The 20,524-nt window shown below is 47.0% G+C and overlaps 1 protein-coding gene across 2 annotated transcripts in view; it reads left to right on the top strand.

The window, feature by feature from the left end:
• The window catches only part of LOC143154234 (uncharacterized), a 31,349-nt gene extending 11,977 nt beyond the window's left edge, over positions 1–19,372 (top strand). The window contains exons 3-7 of one of the 2 annotated variants that reach the window (XM_076326164.1): positions 6,581–6,694; positions 7,600–7,686; positions 16,641–16,841; positions 17,053–17,247; positions 17,952–19,372. In XM_076326164.1, the coding sequence (XP_076182279.1) occupies positions 6,581–6,694; positions 7,600–7,686; positions 16,641–16,841; positions 17,053–17,247; positions 17,952–18,661 (1,307 nt within the window). In that variant the 3' untranslated portion in view covers positions 18,662–19,372. Of the gene's footprint in view, positions 1–6,580; positions 6,695–7,599; positions 7,687–16,622; positions 16,842–17,052; positions 17,248–17,951 lie in introns of both variants that reach the window. The other variant, XM_076326163.1, reaches the window with a different exon arrangement.
• The last annotated feature ends 1,152 nt before the right edge of the window (positions 19,373–20,524 follow it).

Raw genomic sequence — 20,524 nt, 5'->3', positions numbered from 1 at the left:
GGCTGACGAGGGATGGGGTGGTTCGCAGTGAATTTTAGGGGACGACGATGCGCCCTGCGCGCCTTGTTCGGAGGTTTTCGGGACGATCGGGTGTATTCGCGGGGAGAGGGCTGGGAATACTTGTTGACGAGGTTAACACCACCTCTCTTCTCGTATCTTCGTTCCGTAGGAAAATTTTGTTATTCAAGTTCGTCGATCGCGAGGTGGATTTAAGTTTTCCCTCGACACAATTACCCGGTTAAGAGCCGAGTTTTTCGGCCGAAAATCCGAGTATTGTAATTTTCCCTGTACAGTCTGGGTGCAAGTTTCGATACTTGCGCCGCTTTGAGTTCGATATTAAACACTTTCGCGGGATACCTTTCTTTCCCTCCCTGGCTGTTTCCTTTGATCTTCCAAGATTCGCCAGCAAGTGGACTTAGGAGTACGCGAAAACTGATTTAATACGTGTCGACGTTGAAGAGGGTCGTCGCTCTTTTTCATGGACCTCTAAAACGCGTCCCGCTCGTCGGCTGCGGAGAACAGCTGTTGCGATCCTCGTCGGTTCCCGAAATTTCACTTCGATCGTGCGTGACTTACGCGAAACTGCACCCTCCGCTTTAATTAATTGACGCCCACCAAGACTGCACCGCCGTGGCGATTCAATTTCCTCGAGTCACCCGAACAAACCACGTCTTACGTCTCTGATTCCTAATTACAGAATCGCGAGAAATTTTTACCGCGATCGTCAATTTTTTCAAACTTGGGCATCTTTCGTGAGAATTCGTTCATCTACGTGTATAGAATCATATATTAGGTTTCATTTTAAGGAGAAAGAAATATCAGTTTACGAAGAAATGTATTCTAAGAAGAAAGAAATATCGATTTAAGAAGAAAGAAATATAAGTCTCGACTTAAGGGGAACATGACAACGTCGGGTAATTTTTGCTCAGTAGCAGGCTTTATCGAGGCTGACTAAAATGTCTGACTCAGTACGTCTGAGTACATTCTATTGAATGTATACATAAAAAATTAGGCACTTTATCTAGGAAAATGAAGTTAATTCTTCGATCTGTAACAACTCTTGTTCCAATTATTAAAAATATTGGAGATACTAAACTATTTTTCTTAATGCAAACTCCGTATAGTTTGAAAAGATAAATTTCAAATTTAAAAGAAAGCCGAGTCAGAGAATCGTAACTTTAACCTTTAAGGAGACTAAATATTAACTGCGAACAATAGAAAGCACTCTTTGTAGGCCACGCCTAGTCTTGTGCGTTGCGAAGGAGGGGTCACAATTCCGTCCAATAGGAGTAGCATTACACCTACTATAGTTCTATTGAATTCCCAACAGTATGCGCAGATACGTTACTTTGAACTCTCTTGAAAAAAGTTGTTCGCTTTTCTTTAAGCGCGGGGTTCTTCCCACGGAGTGATTCTCCTCTAGATTTCGCGACAGTCGGATATCTTTCTGTCCGATGGTACAACACGAACGGTAAAAAATCATGGAAAAGAAGATGTGCAACAACATCGAGCGGGCATTCGTCGCGCATTTCGCAAGGAATCGACGATTTCAGAGAAAAGCGCGGAGATGTGTGTACGTCGTTGAAATCCACGAACCCGCGCGGATTCGTCGACCACCTCGACGACGTTTTTTCCCAATTAAAAATTAAAAAGTCACAGCCCTCTCTCAAGTAAAGGATCGCGCAAGAGAAGAGCGCCGACCAAAGGGGTGGATAGTGGGGAGGGGGTTGGAGAGGGAGCTGTTCTACGGCGGATGACTGCACCGAGATTTTCTACCGATTAAACATTATTTTTCGTGCTGGTCTCCAGTCGTCCCGCGTACCTGGCCGCTCTGTTTCTTTTTACATATGCTAATTCCACGCTCTCGACGTTTTTCCTGGCCCTTTTCGACGCGCGTCGTGCTCGTCCGCGAACGCTCCGATGAATCCACGGCTTCGATGCCGCCGTGTTCGTCGTGCTTGAAAGATTTCTCGCTCGCTATCGGCGCTTCGATCGTCCGTGAACGAGGTGACGGGGGTTTCGTTCTCTTCGTGCCTCGACGTGTTTCCTTGTGTTCGTGATCTCTTCTTTTCGGGGGACGGGGAATCGTTCTCCCGTGGATTCGCGACACCGGAGAAACTCTGAACGATCGAGACCGGTCTCATCGAGTACGGAGTATTTTTAATCTGCGAGGTAAGTGACGGTTTCCAATTAGGGAAATGATTTTTATTCGTTCGTAGCAAACTCTCTCCTACATCGGGGACGATTGAGATTTAATTTAACATTTCCCTACGATGATCGCAATTATTATCACTGTTGTTTCGTCATATTTTACTATTTATTTTCAAAGTGTGTTCACTCGATTTGAAAGAGAATAAGATTCGAAAGTGCGGTTACGGGCTAGTGTACAGTTTCGCTGTGATCGTGATAGTGCAGCGATCATTCTTTCCTCGTCGCGCGAACCGCCGTCGATAGGAGCGTACACGTTGCTTCGTTCCGCCGCGATTTGGCCAGTCAAAACGTCAGAATCTTAAAACACGACAAACACTCTGAAATAACGATCCAAGCCACCCTTGCGCTCGCTTCGCCGGCAAACAGGGGAGTTTTTAACACTGCATGATCCCTGGGCAAACTTAGGGTGTACGCGAGCGCTCTCGTGTCTTCTCGCGGTGTGCAAATCCTTGTCGTGCAAATGGACGCGGACTATCGCGAGCCCATAAACGCGCGAGCGTTATATCTTTTTGCACGAGGAAAAAAGCGTTCCGGGCAGTCGTTTAAACGAACGCGAAGAAACTGAAACGAGAAAGCCTCGATTAAGTCGTGGGAACATTATTCCGTAATGATACTCGTAGTCGAAAGAAGATTACCTTCAAGATGCAGCAAAAAGGAAAAGGAACTATTTAGCGCGAGGATGGGATTTGTTATTTCGGAATGACATACTTTGAGAAGTTTTTCGTTCTCTGGGTAAGCATCGGGAGCTTGGAAAATCGACCCAGGATTTTCTGAAGATGTAATTGTTTCTTGAGTACAAATAATCGGAGAATTAGAGGGTGAAATTGGAAATTTTCAAGATGTTTCGAACGAAAACCTTAGAAGATAGTATCGTTCGAAGAACAATAACATTATAATGCGAATACGAGATCTTGAAGGGTGGAAGTGAAGATTCAAAATTATGACATTTTGAAGAAGGTAACCAAAGAATTATTCAAAAAAGGGATATTTTCTGATTAATAATACCGTAAAAATGAGTTCCTCAAGGGTGAAAATTGATACTTACGATCATTACATCTTGAAGAGTGCTGCTACGTTTTAGAAATGAACCCGAAATCAACTCAAAGTCAATACGAAGCTATTCGAAGAAAACATTTTTCTCTAATTAAATATTAATTAATAAATAATAAAGTTATCGAGGTAGGAAAGTGAAAATTGAAAAGTTCACACATTCAACAGATAGAAATTCTTTTCCAGTAGTGGGCTTTGAAAATTCGCCGGGATGAAAATTGATCTCTGGATCGAGAAATTACGTGAAAATTCGTACAGAACTCCCCGCAACGGGGAGGAATAAGTTTCAGGCGCAGATTGATGCCTCGAAAGCCGCCGTTTAGCACGCAACGAATTACGATTTCGGGTAGCGTAGGCAGGTGGAGGGCAGCAGACCTCAAGGGGGAGGATCGTTCTTCCAGCGAGTTACACATAATGCCTCATAAACACCCTCAAAACGTCTGCTATCACCCTCGATTCGCGCCCGTGCCACCATCACGGGATCTGACACCGCACCGGCAATAAACTTTGGCCTCGTTAGTTTTCTCCTTACTCTACCTTCAAAATCCCTGGGTTTCGTTTCAATTTTTGTCCACAGTTTCCTTTTCCAATAATTAATTTCGATACCGATGTCGATCGAACTTAATCGGCCGGTTTTAAACGACCGATTCTACTCGCAAAGATACAATTTGTGTTACGACGTCTTTGTACGTATTTCGTCCCTAATCGTGTAGAAAATTGGTAAACTATTTCTCTTTCCAAATGGGAAAGTGTAAAATTAATAATTGTACCACGATATTGATAAGTCAAAAGTGGCCAATTAAATTTATCTAACATTTACGTTAAAATTGATTAACGCGAGATTGAACACGATCGTTGCGTTGATATTTTATCGGTTTCTGGTAACGATAAATTATATTCTATCGAAGGTTTCGATAAAATTGCTTTCGAAGCGAAGTTTTTAATTTAGTTCCGAATCGTTCAACGATCTTCTGGGATGTATTGTTAAACGAAAGTATTTTATATACACCAAATTTTAGTAATGCCAACTTTTTGGTCATCCGGATATGAAATTAAAGACAGAGAAGGGAATTTCTCCCTCTTTCGTGTCGACGAAGGTGCGTTTCGTTTCCGTTCCGACGTATTCAATGAGAATTGAAATCCTTGGAAGAATACAAGCCTGAATCTTTGTTTCTGAAACGGTGCTCGTGGAAGAGCACACGGTTCCCTGTGTGTCGTTAAAATCGGGGGTTGAATATTTCGCTCGACGACGGCGGTAAGCCGGTTAAATGTCGTGGTTCACCGTAAAAACCCGGTCGTTTGCCGTCCGAGCCGCGCCACCATAAAATAAAACTACGCAACCGCGTGCATATACGCACGCCGACCCCATTATAAGCCGTATAACTTCACGGTCGTGGCGCGAGAACGCGCTCAAGTGCCAACCTCCGCTTTCCCATTTTATCCTTACGGAGAATTCTTCGACCGGATGTGTCGTAGAGTGCAAGTTCGATTCGAGGAAGTTGCGTTCGACTGAAACATAATCGTGAACTCGAATAAATCTTTTATGTCCACGAGGGTAGATCTTGCAAAATTGCTGCTGAAGTTAACGGTATTCTTGTTCGGGATCGTTTTGCATTATTTTTCCATGAAAAATTATTATTCGAAGATTCCACGCCAAAACGTATTATCCGTTTTTCGAATTTAAATCATTTTTGGTTCCTTATGAAAAGTGAACGAAAAATTGGACAAGAGTACTCACTTCAATTTTGTAAAATATTCATCAACCCTTTCGGAGTGAAAACAATCGCGCGGTGTAAAAAAAAAAAGGAAAAAAATTGAACGAAAAGTGAAAAGGCGGGAAGAGATTGTCGATGAGACATCCGGACGAACGTCCGAGAGGAATATCGCGCGGCATCGAGCTATCGCAACTCGACACGTCGAAAGGTAAAACGACGAAATCGCGCGTGACAAGCGGCCGCGTATATTTTTGCAGGGGTGGCCCCGCGTTTAGCGTCCCCGACATTAACATATTCCGGCCGATTCAGGCCAAACATCGACGCGGCGGCGCCACTCGTTCAACCCCCTTACTTCCGGCACATTTGTGTTTTGTTTCCAGCGAGCGCACCCCTCCCAGCGCGCCTCGTCGTCGTTTCGCTCGCGCGAACAGTTGGCCGCGTTTCTCGCGAAAAAGGAGAAAGGGAAAAGACATTCGCCGGAAAGCGACTGACTGCAGGGGTAGTCGACGATTGGGGGTTGTTCGCCACGCAAAAGCCTCCGAGGACTTTCCGTTTCTCTATTGATTTACCGCTCGCTAGGAATTCTATTCATCGAAGCGCAAAATTTTTGCGGAAAACGCTCGTAATTGCAATTATTTCCAAAGACACGTTTTTTTTATTCAATCACCGTTCAAACGACGCGCTTGTGTTTCCAAGTACAGATTCGATTTAAAATGCGTGACAATTCATTACGTGGTAATACGTCGAACGAGCCATGAACGATAAATGTACTTGTTATTTCTACTCGGGTTGTTCTAATTGGATACTTCGCATCAGATAAAACAACATTACACCAACGTCAATATTTGTACAAACCGATATAAGTAGAACCAGCGAACGATGGTCGGACACGTCGTTCGAATAGAATTCGATAGCACGTACGTATACTTGAGAAAATTTTTAAGTAGTTTACTTTAAGTAGTTTCATTAAAGTGAAATGTTTCGAGATTTCGAAGCTAGCGATCTTTTTTTTTACGCAATCGTGTACACTGTATACTATATTTTTAGATGTATGCATTCTTCTCGTTAAACTGCGGATAAAAGTAAAAATATATTTCGTGGTCTAACAATTTTGTCTATTTACGTACAGAGTTTGTGTCGACTCTCCAGCAACTCCGGAATAACCTCTGAATGTATCTTCGACTTTAATTATTACCATTCGTCTGAAATTTAAACACCGATGGAATTATTAAAAATTAATTCAATGGAAATCACGACTCGAAATTCAGTATCACACGAGGGGAGTTTAGAGACCATTTCCGGGCGAAGCTATTCTCGTTTGTTTGAGCACTTCTAACCATCGTTTAAACTCTCACCTGTAGTTCTGAAACAGCCCGTGTAAAGGGAACATTTCTCGGTAACGTCGGTCGGATTGATCGTGAATAATAGAAACCTTCGAAAACCAAGAAGAAACTCGGTTTCTTCGCCCTTATGGTTTTTAATATCGAAACAAGCTGACAAAAAACGAGTAGCTACCCCGACAGGAGCACTCGGTCTACTCGTTTTACCACCGGGCGATAATTTCAACCGCGTATCTGCGTTCTGAGTTTTGTTTTTCGTTTCAGGAAAGAGCTTCACCTTGACGATCATGCTGCAGACGTCACCGCCTCAGGTTGCCACCTTGTCCAAAGCGATCAAGGTCACCGTCGACGGACCCAGGGAACCCAGGTCCAAGACAAGTGAGTATCGCGGGATTTTACCAACAGTGGGTAACTCCGTGCGGAAGAAATTCCGGTGAACGTCGCTTAAACGTTCCTGGATTACATTTCGCACAATTATAGTATGTTCGTAAATATAAGGTGGCAGGTTTAACTCTTTGGGGGTTGGTGCAATACGACGCAGAGATCGTACCGACGCGTTTGAGAATTTGGAAACTTTTAGAAATATTTGTTCTTTCGATATTCGATAAAGTACTGGAGTTGGGAATGTATGAATTTTAGATACCGAGGGTGGTTTTGGGAAGGGGTGTACATCGATGCGTCAAGTTTCATCTTTGAAATTGGTTAACACTGTTAAACGAAATACTAGAACTATGAGATCCACTTTCAGAGGGTTAAACTTCGAGACAAATTTAATCTCCCAATGTCCTGTTAGATAACCAACTTCTCGTACATGGCTACCAACTTTCCGTCACACGTTAAACGAAAGAGCTACGTTATTTTAGAACTCTGACCGCTAACTCGGACCCTCGAGTGTGTTACTTTTTGGACGAATTCAACGATCGGTAACAAGGTGACATCGAATTGAGCTTAATAAAATATGTAGCGTTATTTAAAAAACTGGAAACGTCACCTATGAAACGTTTTTCGACCAAGTAAATAAATAACGAGGTATTTCGGATAATAATTTTGATCGACTTACACTGCGTATGCCTGAAAACGTGGCTGTGACCTACCGTTAAAGACCCGACATCTTTCGATCGTCTCGGAGCCTGTTGCCGATCCCAATGGGTCGACGAATGTTCGAAACGTGTCATCTTCGGTCCCTCGTCAACGTTAAGCTCGGTTTACGATGGACCTGAGGATGTTCACTCGTCAAAAGACACATTGTCTCTGTTTACTCACGAGTCCGCGTTACGTTTCAGGACACCAGGCCTTTCATCCCTTCCACTTCGGACCGAGACCGTTCCCTTTCGGACACCCGCAGGATCCACTGGGATTCAAGTTGTCCGGTAAGTGTCCGAGGGTTCCGCGATCGAACGCACGTCCCCTATTCGTTGGTCCGGGTCTACCTGCTCCCTCGTGGCGCACCTTCGGCTTCCTACGACGTCTTCTCGCGCCGTCGGATAACTAAGTTTGCAACCCTGCGTCGCGTCCCTTTCCCGCCCAGCCACGAAGCGAAGCCAGCCGTTCGCCGCGTCGGCTGCCGTCGCGGCTACGAAGGGTGTCAAAATTGAGCGTCGGCAGGCACCGTACTCAAAATTGAGTTTTGCCGTCGGGTGTCTAAGTGGAGAAGACTCTGATTAAGCTCCACACAGCTCTGCCTTTTCGTTCGTCGACGCTTCTACTCACGCTCTCCGAGGAAACTTTGGACCCGGGCCACCGTTTGACGAGCAACTTCTTGCGTTCTCGAACACGTTGCTGACATTCTCGATCGTCCTCGACTCTGTTTCCAGGCCGACGTTACGTTTCCTTGGACACGCGCGGTTTGACTATTCTCGTTCAAAGAAATGGCATTTGTTTCGGTGGCCCATCGATTTTCCAAATTGTTCAATCGAATCCCGATTTTGCGCACAGTTTTCGTCTACGCGAGTTCGACTCGGTGTCCAAGGAGCGAAAATTTCCAGAGATGGTCGCTCGTGTCCAGATCCATCCGAGATCGGCGCGAGTTCAGTGTTCGTCGAACGATGGTCGTAATCGAGTGACGTCGCAGGGGAATTTCCAGAGGGTTTTCTCGTGGCGGAGCATCGACGGGCTAGTTCGGCGGCACGGATTCCAATTCAAATTCGTTCGAAGCTCGAAATTTTGATGGGACTAGCCTCGAGCAGCGAGGGTCGGGTACTGATACTGGTGCACCGACAGTGTATTGTTTCGGCATGATAAGCGGCTTAACGGAGCTTCTCTCCCTGCTGCCCCCGGGGGTAGTGTGGAGTAGCAGTCCTGCCGTCGATTTCTCGTCCCTCCCTTCGCTCGTCCCTCATCCCATCGCCCCTTTCCTCATCCCCCGTGGTCTACTCAATCAAGGACCAACGGCTGCCGCGCCCGGCTTCTCTTCCGACTTCTCTCTTCTTTCCTTTAGATTTCCATCGTAATTTCAGCTAACGAGGACGGACGCAACAATTTCCAAGCTGGCTGCATAAAATTGTTCCACGGTAATCGCGAGCGGAACCGTCGCAGTCGGTGTCGTAACGTGGCCGTGCAAGTCGGGTAAATCGAATTACGCTCGCGATGGGAGCCCCGTGTAGGAGATTTTGCGGAGGAGAGGGCGCAGCTGGATCCATAGAAAGACCTCGAACACGGAATTATAACCGATCGAACTCGCTCCCCAGCTAGTCGCCTTTTTCGCGATAGTTCTCGCGACCCTCCGACCTTTTCGGATTTATCGAGCAAGGTGATTCTCGTCCATACCGCGATGCGATATTCCTTTTGCTCCCAGTTACACGTACGCGTTCTACGCGAGGCGAAATTCCTCGCGACTTTGGCGAACTCCTCGCTCGGAGAACTTCGTATCATACGTCGTCACGAACAGTCACTGATCCGCTCTGTGTCTCCTCGCAAAGTCACTCGATCTGCATCGTATTATACTGCAAAGTTGCTCATCGGTCGTATACAATCGTCTTATCTGCGATACATCGCGAACACTTATCACCGGATTACAAGTATCGACAAGTTTCTGTCGGATTGTATTCAACCGTTTTAAAAATACAGCGAGCGCCACAAATTTTTACTTGTCACGGAAAAGAGAAAAGTTTGCCAGAATTTGAAATGTTTTTGTCAAAAACGGCTAGTCCGGTTGATAATTTTTTTTCGAGTATTTTTGTTTCTCGTAAAGGTCGAGAATTAAAAAGTGTACAGGAAACAAAATTCGTTTTTTATAATTGTCTATCAGTTTCGAAATCTCGCGAAGCTCGAGAGTTTTCTCTCGTAGAGCTTTCGTGATAATTCCCTGCACAGTTTTCAATTCTCCCGAAGGTCGACGATACTTTCCGACACGTATTTCAATTCCCACGAATGTTGAGAATTTTATCCTGTTCGCTTCTCAATATTTCCGGACGATGAAAATTTCCACCTCCATATTTTCCAATCCTCCAAAGGTGGAGAATTTACCGTACACCTTTTTCCAATCCTCGTGCAGGTCGAGAACTTCCTCGTATACCTTTTCCGACACCCATCGATGTGAACCAAAATCGTTGAACCCTCGAAAAAGTCGCGAAATTTTACGGATAATTTACAGGACTTTTAACGCTAGATTTACCAACCAGTTAAAACGACTGGTTCCGACTGCTCTTACAGAGAAATTTACTTTAAATTCCATGGTATATTTTCAAAAGGCGTTACGACTTTTCCATCTCGTAAGTTCCTCTTTTTCCTACATACGTGGAACACCTCGATAGACTGGAATCTATCGGTAGTTTCGGTGTTAATCGAGAGAATTCCAGCGCCGTTCTTGTTAAAAAACGAGCCACCACGGTGGACGAAATTAGATCGATACGTAACTCGAGGATCGTCTTTCGCGTTTTCTCGAACCCTCTCGCGTTTCCTGGCGTAGTTGGGGAGGAGCACACCCCGTTGTTCGATGTTAAAAAATAACAGCTCGCGCGTGATCGTCGCAGCCACCCTGTAGAAGAAGACTTTCGACAGCCCGTTAAAGGAGACGCGTGCACGCGTGAAACTGGGTCGTACACGTTGTCGCAGTCGCGACCGACATCACCCGCATATCGATCGGTTTATTCCCAAGCGATGTCCACCACTTTTTCAACCCTTTCGCTGGTAGTTCAACGTTCCGCGCACAGGTTGCGCCTCCGTCCAGTTCGCCGTGGGGTCAGTCGGCCAGCTTTTGAACTTTTGCCACCCCCAACGGAGCGGTGTATCGCTGCCCGGATAAAGATGTGTTTCGAGTGCTGGTTTATTAGATATCCGCGCCGGTGGGGTTGATAAGAAGAGGGAAGGGAAGCGTCGAGAAACGGCTGGCTACCCGAGCAGGGGTTGTTAAGGTGCCCATTGAGGTGTAACTAGGGGGATGTTATTAAATTTCGTTCGGGCCTACCTCGAGGGGACGGTTGAATTTTATGGTCTCACCGAGGAAGTCGAAGTCCGGCGCATCGGGTGTCTCCTTTGTAGCCATTCTTGTAACATTGTTCTGGTTCCTTGGACGTGTTCGAAACGTGGCGCGCTTGCTCACCGAAATCGTAATTGGGTTCGACGTTTCGTTTTATTTCATATCGAAGGAACCGGAGGGTTGCGAGATATTTTATCGAGTATACGATACAAACGGTAGAATTTTTATTCTTATTCCACCGAGGGGTTAAATATTCAAACTTGAGCGTACATCGTTGGTAAATCTTTCGTACAAAGAAAAGTGAAAAATTCGCAAGAATTTCGCCAACTCTTTCTCCATTGATTCGTTACACAAGATCCAATAGAAGTTATTTTTTTCCAGTATCGATAACAACCCCGTTATGTATTGTCATTGAATTAACAATCGGCTGCAGGGTTATCTTGTCTCGCGTTTTCACGATTCAATTTACATACGCGAGATCCCGGAAAGGTTTAAAGGGACGCGAGAGCGTGACGTCTCGAAGCAAGAAGAAAATTAATGCATTCGGTGACTGGCAACACGCGAAAGATCTTCGCTGAGATTGTCCAAGAACGAAAACACCCTGATCACGTGCCTCCCGAGAGGCCGTCTTTGTCAGTCTGGCTAAGGGGATGAAAAATCGCGAGAGCCGGGATTCGAGTTAACAAGAACAGCTCGCGCAGCTCGATTCCTACCACCCTCCTTCCACTCTCCAGTGTCAATTAACCGCCTACCGGGGGTTGGGGGAGCACCGGAAAAATCGCAACCCCTGTTTCAATAAGGTGGCCTTTACCTCATTTGGGGGAGATTGTTAGAAGCGTTCAGTTTGAAACTTTCGCTTCGTTCTTGGATCGTTTTGCAGTAAATTCGCGACTTTTTTTTAAAGAGGACCTCCCTCTTTTTATTCCCATTGATGACCATTCACCCTCCCTCGTTACGCGCACTGTTTGTTATAATTTTTAACTTTTGGTGAAAGAACACCTTTCGATGGAAAATCACAAGGGGTCGATTTTCACGAAAAAAACGACTGCAGAAATTTTTCTAACGGTTTCTTAACGTAGAATCCTCCCCAAATATATGAAACGATATTAAAATTAACGGTAAATATCCCGTGTCGAATTTTCATCGAGGAAACGTCTCTCGTTCGAAAACTACAGGGGGTCGATCTTCGCGGAAGACGACTTCTCGAATTTCCTTCGAGGTAGTTTTTTGAGTACACCGAAGATGGAACGAGCTCGTTAAAAATTCTGTGAAATTGTATTTAAATCAGTTGCTAATATTTCACATTGGACCTTGGCCAAGGGAATGTCTTTGCGATCGAAGGGATCAAGGAGGTCGGTTTTCCGAGATGGCGAGTTCTCCGGTTGCGCGTAAAGGGCCTTTTCACGTACACGGAAAACCAAGTAACCCTTCACGAGTGCGGTGCTGGATCCTTAAAGGTTCCCTTTTTAAGGGTTGTCCCTGTCCACCCCTGCGTCAAATCACGGCGGATCCTTTAAATTCGCGTCACATTTCACCCTCCTGGGTGTCTTGCAAGGGTGTCCCAGGGTGTCCCGTCTTTTAATCAGGCCCGGTGACCAGGACCTTTCGGTGGAGACGACGGTAACTAATGATACCCTGCGCCGTTCTTCTTCATCCCCTGCTCGCGTCGTCTTCTCTCCTATCGGTGACACAAAAACCCATAAAGACGCCGGGGGTAGATAAATTCGGTGAATTTACACGCGGTGGCATTGATTTGTAATTTCTTCCTGCAATCGACTTCCATCGCGAAGGGGATGGAAACGGAAGCTTTTTCTAAATTCCAATCCCGAGGAAAGGGGAAGGGGGACATTCGTCGAAAGTGTTCGAAAAACGATTACGAATTTCGCGTGTCGATTTTCCATTTTATAATGGATAAAAATCTGTAAAAATCTCCCACGTTCGTACAAAGTTTACGAAAAGAATGGGCGACGATATTCCGCGGAATAATTCCAGGACGATACTTGTCAATTTTTAATTCCGCGTACACAATTGTGTCAGGGGTGTAAAAACGAAAGGTGTGCACACGTAGACGTGACCCGGGGAGAATAGCGAGCGTACAATGAGCGTTTCGAAAAGTTCGTCGTTTTTATCCGCGTTCGTAACTTCAAAGAGGATGCAAGCGTAAATAAGAGAAGGAAGAAGGGTGAGGGGGTTGGGTGGCCGTTGGGCGGTGGGCGGTGAGAAGGGGACGAAACGCGGTGGCGCGAGTGGTAGCGAGAGAGACAGCAATTTTCTCGTCCTTTCTCGAAATATCTCCTCGTAGAGCTTAGATCGGTGCCAGGGACCTTTCCAGGGTGGCATTTTAGGGGTTGCTGCGACGCGATAATGAGAACGGGCGCAAAGGGTGGGTGTGCAAAGACATCCGACCGACGGTAGTGAGAGGCTAGAACGCGGGAAAGGGGGATGGGGGTGGCGGTGGGACCGGGACGGGAGGAGGGAGGACGGGGTTAGAGAAGAAGCTGAAAAGAGGGGAGGGTGTGCAGCCTCCACAAGGGTTAACGCCTTAGGAGTAAGAAGGGCGTTTTAACTCCTGTTTTGCATAGATTTGAATAGATAAGGAGGACAGGAAAATACGCGAATTAATTTATTATGTATCTCTCTGCCGCCGGAGCGGAGGGGTTTTAAGCGAGCAACCCCGAACGACCGGCTTTACTCTTTACTTTCGGGGGTGCCCGTCAGACTTTAGCCCAACGTCTTTAAACGCCCCTTAAGTTGCCCTGCCGACGGTTCTCTTGTAGGCGTGACAGACGTAACTCGTTTCTGTTTCTTGACGGCGCGGAATTTCTGTCTGCCTCGAAGCTAGAACAAAAGATTCTTGGGGGTGGGTATTGTTTATTCTTCTGCATCCCCAGTTTTTTTGTCCTATCGCTTTTCACTCGACAGAGGGAGGTGTAAGAGCAGTTTGTTCAGCTTCTGTGAGAAATTCCCCCCTCGTTGTCGAAAAGAGGCATCGCGTAAGTGGACATTCGCGAATTCTCAATTCGAGGCTGCGTATAGTTTTTTTTATTCAATTGCAACATTCTTCGATGAATATTATCGGGGAGAAAATAGATCTTGGGAAGATTCGGTGATTTCTTCTACCTTTAATTTTTCAATGTTTGGCAACCGTAAATGTCCTCGGATGGTAACGAGATTCCGGGTTAACCGATACCACCGCTTCCTCCATTGTAAATTCATCTTCGGCCAAATTTACGGTTCCTTTTTAATTTTTTCACATTCTCAGGATTTACGCGAAAGGGCGTGGCAGGTTAATCGATTCTCTTCTGTTATTAATTTTTGAGCGTTCGGTGAGTCTGCGAGCAACTGAACTGAACATTTGAACTCGATTTTTGAACTACGATTGACTCGTACCATTCCGCTGTAAATCCATCCGAATCGTAATTTATAGTTCCCTCTCAGTTTTTCCTTTTTCTCGAAACTTTCCCCGGACACGGTGGCGCGATAGGTTAATTAATTTTCAAAGTCTTTCGTCAAGTTTCGTTATTAAAGGATCGAGTATCGAGACGTAACGTTAACCCGGACCCAATGTGACGCGGCTAAAATACCGGAGCACATTTTGAACATGCTGCTCGATAATACATCATCCTTTAAAGCTTCGGTACCCCAGCGGAAGGCACACATAAAGGCAACTAACCCTAGAGCCGTAACGTTTAAGCTTAACATTTCTCACCCCTTAAAGGGTAGCGGCTCCTTGAACCCTTTTAGCTCTCTCCGGACCTTCCGTCTCTTTCTCTCCGACTCTTTCAGAGATCTCGCCAGGTTCTCCCCTCATTAGTCTTCATTTGTTTTCGGAATTATCGCCCGCCACCCTCCCCCGCCACGGCACGCGAGCACCGCTGTAAGAGGGTGCCAGGCGTTTTCGGGGTTTATTAAATTGAAAGTATGTTACGAGCAGTTTGAAATAGATTCGTGTCCATTGTCGAGTATCTGGAACCTTTCGGTCGAATTTCAAAACCAACGATTCGAAGGACGGAACAACCCTTGACGCGATCGATACCAATAATGTAACAATTATTTTACAAGATGTTTTACGTACCATCGACGACACGAAGTTTCATCACGATCGGAGAAAGTATCGCGTCGAAGAAACGAAAAGGTGAGATTAATTTCTCCTTCGATTCGAAGATTTTTTCGATGCGAGAACTAGGTGGAAAATCGAGCGGGGATTTCCCCAGAAAACAGCCCGAGTAGACTCCTCGCTTACGGCGCATCAGGTACACGGAAACCCTTGGCCTCCTTAAGCTTGCTGGCAGCGCAGCTTTCGCGCGCCTCTTATCGTTTTCTTAATCCCCTCATAAAGTAGCTGCAGCTACAAGCTTTCTCTCTCTCTCTCTCTCTCTCTCTTTCTCTTCCTCTCTTCCTGCCCCTCGCTCTGTCTCTCTCTCACCCTTTCTCTCTCTTTCTCTTTCTCCATGCGAGCTTCCAGCTGGGCTGCTCGGCGTTCCGCGCTGGTGTGGTAGAACGCGAGATAGTGGTGTCCTCTCTGGCAAGCGCGGCTTAAAGAGAGCTTAAAAATCACCCCTTCGGCCCCTACCGAGCTTTTTCCATCCCCGCTGCCGGGTGTCCCGCGAGTGGTGGGGATCGTGGCTCGTCCAATCTGCGCGCCGGGAGCCACGGACCGCCACGCCCACGTTCCAGTGACCAGACAATCTTCCCCACCCGGCGGCGTGCCTCCCCTACTCGCCACTCCGCCGTGATCTCCCTACCCTCGATGCCGGTGGCTTCGGAGCTTTCACGGAATTTTTAAACTGCCCCGCACAGATGACGGTATAATCTGCTATTGATCAAGGTGTTTCGAAAAACCGATACCGCGCCGATGACTACGGGCTTCACTTTTACTCTTCCTTCGATCCACCGTTCCCCTCCTCCTCGCCGGTGCAACGAACACGAACCGAGTCGCGGCTCGTTTCTCCGTGCTTTTCTAACTTGTTTCATTGGCCGTTGCTTTTTTCTTTCGTTGTACGAAATTGTTCCCGCGCGCGAGACATTTTTCTCGTCCTCGTGGACGAGATTCGCGCCCATTGGCCGAACGTACGCCGTACGGTTTCTCCTTCGGCGCGATTCCTTTTTTACGAAATCTTGTTTGCCTTTATTCGTAACGGAGCAAAGAACGAGGGTTGGGTGACCGTGACCAATGTAATCGCGCTCGAACAGATTAATTCTTCCGATGTCGTGAATTTAATTGCGTACCTGCACACGCGAACCCTTTCCCATGGCCGGGCGCGGTATTGGCTACCTATTGTAAAAAAATGATCGATCGTTCCTCTATTCTCTGTTGGATAAATTTAACTGTCCATCCACGTCAAACGCTCGCTACGTCAAAGGGAAACGTTTCTGTAGCTCTGTCCGTCACTCGGCGATCGCTTATCCGTCCGATGTTATATAACGTTTTCAGATCACCTCGGGAAACGCGTTTCTTTTCTAACGAGTTCAGCCGTGGGTTATTTATTGCGACTCCTTTTGCGCGTTTCAGGCGCGCTTATCGCGTTTATTGCGTCCCGCGATCGATTTTTCCTTCAGGTATACCACCGAACGTTACCCTCTGGCCGGTACCCTCTGGACCGTCTACGGTCCGAGACCGTGTTCACCTTACGACAACAGGAGATTCCGAGTGTTGGTTTTTGTGCAATTTCTTGCGATGGTAAACTTCGCACGAGTAAACGCAAACGGGCTAAAAATATTTCCCAGGGTCTCGATAGAACTCGTCCCGAGGTGAACGCGTTGCACTTTGAGTAATTAATTTTTTCTCGCAACTCCCGTTAGTCCGAAGAGGACTTCGCGGTCGGGCCATCGATTCTCGAGTCGCTTCAACGGCCAAAAGAACCAACTACCCGACAGACATAATTTCAGATCTCTTCGATTGCACAGGCTTGCAACACCTGGGTCTGGAACAAGGAGCAGGCCAAGGGTGGGGTGGTTTACCCCGAGGGTCTCTGCCGCCGCACTGTCTTCCACCGCCACCCGGTCACCACTCGCACACACATCCTCCGACAGCTGGTGCGTCGGCCTTCAACCCCTTCCACCACAGCATCGAGCAAAGGTCACCTAGACTACCTGGACCTAACACTGGTAAGGATTCCACTTGGCACTGTTACGAAGGGACGACGTCCTCGAAGCAAGTTTACGAGTTTCGTTAGATTCGAGAGCCCGAGTCTAACGCGAACCGGTCAGTGTTGTTCTTCGAAAGGACGTCGGAGCCTAGTAGCAGTGTCGAAGAGTTGGCAGACGATTGGCTCCAGTTGGTACAGTGATAAGAGAACACGAATTGGTCTTTTTAAAGAGTCGTCCAGGAACGATTTGGGTCCAATCAGCGTCTCCGTGAGGGAGGTAACGCCGACGTCGTCACCTGGCAATCCTGGTCCCGGGTTGCTCACGACGGCCGCAGTGGCGGCGCCCACACCCCCGGCGGAGTCGACGACGACCACGACGACGACTACGACGCCCAGTCCCTCTGGACATCATTCTCATTTCCAAGGTATCGTTGGACTTTTTTCACGACGCACAGTTTTACTTCGCGAGCACCTCTTTTGTCATTCGCGCAACGATTTTAAAATCCGCTCGTTGGTAACGAACAATTCGCTGAAAGTATATTTATTAAAACACTTTTCATCGTTCGAGTTTCTTCGGTACGCAAAGACGAAGATAAGTTAACAAAACTATAGATTATCGTATAACCCCGATAAAATTTCGTACGCGAGTAAAATGTAAAATGGTCACGTTTAAAGCTAGTGGAGTCACGATGATAAATTTCAGAGATTTAGAATCGGTTATGGAATAATATGTATTAACGATTGCGATTAATTTTGTCCGCAATTTTACATTCATGTAAGATTCCTTTTTCCTAAAAAGAAACAAAGTAGATCGAGGTTAAATATTCGTACAGTCGAGGGAATCGATTACACGAAGTTGAAGGCCTGCCGAACAAATGCTGGAAAGTGTTTTATTAGAAATATTTAAATCATTGAAAATTTCGAATACACATAATGTAAGCTTAATTCTCTTTTGGAACTTGGATAATATCTCATACGTCGAACTACCTGATTCTGTATTCAGTTTACTTACCACGGTTACTCCTAACCAAGGCTAACTCGAAACCGATATTATCTTCTTGCATACGCGTCAGTTCCAAAAAAAAATTTCTTAAAAACCCTGACCGACTGTTCGTCGTTCCAACGACAGGTCTTCATCTTCTGGGAGCTACGGGGTCCATCTTCGGATCGATATTTGCCCCGCTGTTGCCGCAGTCGTCTTGGCTCTACAATCCGCTGTATCACACGCAGCAGTACATTCTGGAACCGGAATGGCACGCTCTGGCACTGAGGATGGCTCAGCAACGATTGCAAAGGCCCGATCAGGCCAGGCTGGAGGAGCTAAGGAAGCTTCGTAGCACCAGCAACAGTCCGGAAACTGGCCTGAAGGAGGAGAAGCAACAGGACGACGATCAGGATGTTCTGCGTAGATCCGGCCTGGACAGTCCTGACGGAAGCATAGAAGTCGACGACAGAAACGACTACGATCAGAACAGGGATCGCGTGAGGAGCGACGAGTCATTGCCCGAGCAGGATTCCCCGAGAATATCACCCGTCAGAAGCGACGCGGACGATGCCACGTTCCAGGACACCTCTGTTCACCTGAGGCCGAGCATGGAGAACTCCAACGATCAGGAAGCGACCAGCGACGAGCAGATTCCTTGTCGAGGTGATCTCGCGGTGAAGATCCGGCTGGAAGGCACCGTAGACCTCAGCACGAAGAAGGGACAGGACAAGGAAAACGTGGGGCAGGATCTGACCACCAGAAAAAAGGACGACGACACCGACGTCGAGAGGGACGGTGTCAGACCAAGAAGAGAGAGAAGCCCGAAACCTAGACACGTCTGGAGACCGTACTAGACCGTGCTAGACCAGATTCTCGACTCGAAGGATTTCTGGCCGTAGAGGTCTTCGAGCGTCTTGTAAATTCGCTGGAGTCTCTGGTTAACGTTAGCGTTTGCGTGTCGCGTCCCAGCCTAGTTTCTAGGGAGGGAATCTGTAATCGCTCCGACTGAATGTACGCGACCCCGAGTCAGGGTTCAGCCGTGAAAAGCTTAGCGTCTGGTGCTCCGACCAGGAACTATCAAGGACTCGAGGACTAACCAGGGTTTACGTTCGTATAGTATGTAAATATAAGCGGCGTCCAATTATTACTTAGGTTACCGTTACGTGTTAAGCACTACCCATTGTCATTTCGAGCGAGACTGATCGATCTCAACGACCCTCGTTACACCGGTCCGTTGATCGCGAAGAATCGGTCGGCTCTGTTGCGGAGTTTGGCCAGCTCGACGCTAGGGTCGAAGTAGACTCTAGTCGGTAGCAATCGGTCCGCGTGTGACGGTGGTCCTTGGATCCTTCTTCCTCGATAGAGTGGAGTACGCTCGTGCCGTTGTAAATATCACAGCTCCGAGGATTCCGAGTCCAGGCCACGTCCCGTCCCTGTAGGCTGTTCCTTCTTTTTTACGAAGAACATTAACCGGCCGTAACAAAACAGATCGACGAGCGTCTACGCGACTGGGCTCGAGACCGAAATTCTTTCACTGTTTAAGTACGTCATCAAATAAAGTAATATCATCCGTTCCATGAATGATCATACCTTCTTACGCAGCGTTGTCTTCGACGAATCCTGGAAGCCTGGACCTGGTCTTCAACCAGTAAGTACTAAATATAATTTCGAGGGCCGACGCGTTTCAATTTCGTTAACGTCCATCAATTTCAAGTATTTCTCGAACGTTAGATCGGAACGATTTACGCGCATCGTGCGTACTCGCGTTTATCGAGCGTGGTCGACGAACGCCTGTAGGCGTTCCACGCACACGCTGCATCGACCGAGTATTAAATACCCGTATCACGGTACGGATTAATATTCTTCGGATCGATTACACGTTTGGAGAGGGTGGTCGAACGTTTCTCTCGAAATATTGGTTGCGTCTACCGATGGAAAATCGTCCCAGGGAAGTCGCAGCAGCGCGTGCGAACTAACCCAACCTAATCCGGGCAGACGAGATGCAGCAGATTCAATAATTCGCCGCGATTGCAATCGAGCGGGATGCACCGCACGCAAAAACGGGCAGGCCCGATATCCGGTCGGTGAAAAGGTCCGCGTGATTGATGGGACACACAAAGCATACACCACCACCCCCTGCCCGCTCTCTCTCTTTCTCTCTTTCTCTCTCTCACTCTCTCGCTCCTGTCTCTCGGTTTCTCTTTCTCCTTCTGCTTCTCTCTCTCTCTTCCTCTCTCTCGCGCTCCATCCGCTTGTTCGCCTATGGCAGTGTCAGCCATCACGTCCCTGAAATCGAGATAAAAAGACCGCAAAACAATTTTCTACATTATTTTGCGATGCGCGACCGATCAAATGAGCAATAATGCCGGCGCACCGCGTCTCCATGAATCTTTCAAGCGACGCATTCACCCGTGGTCCGTATGCACGGGTGCGTTCACCGATGAAAATGTGTCCCGTCGACGGCGCTAATTACGACAGGTAAATATTCCTGCTCTGAATCTTTGAAAAGAGAAGTAAAAATTAATTCGTACACCGGGGAAATAGATAATCGACGATAGCTAGACGGAACGATCTTCCGCGAATTAAGAAACCGAATCGAAAATTGAGCGGGGAGGGTGAGTTCTAAAAATCGGGCGAGTATGCGAGAACTTATTTCGAAGAAGTACTTTTATCGCGAAGGATAATTGCTGGAAAGGGATACAGTAACCACGAGTTAA

The sequence above is a fragment of the Ptiloglossa arizonensis genome, chromosome 14, assembly GCF_051014685.1.
Source record: "Ptiloglossa arizonensis isolate GNS036 chromosome 14, iyPtiAriz1_principal, whole genome shotgun sequence".
NCBI lineage: Eukaryota > Metazoa > Arthropoda > Insecta > Hymenoptera > Colletidae > Ptiloglossa > Ptiloglossa arizonensis.
Note: the sequence above shows the minus strand (reverse complement) of the source record. Positions and strands in the feature narration are given on the sequence as shown.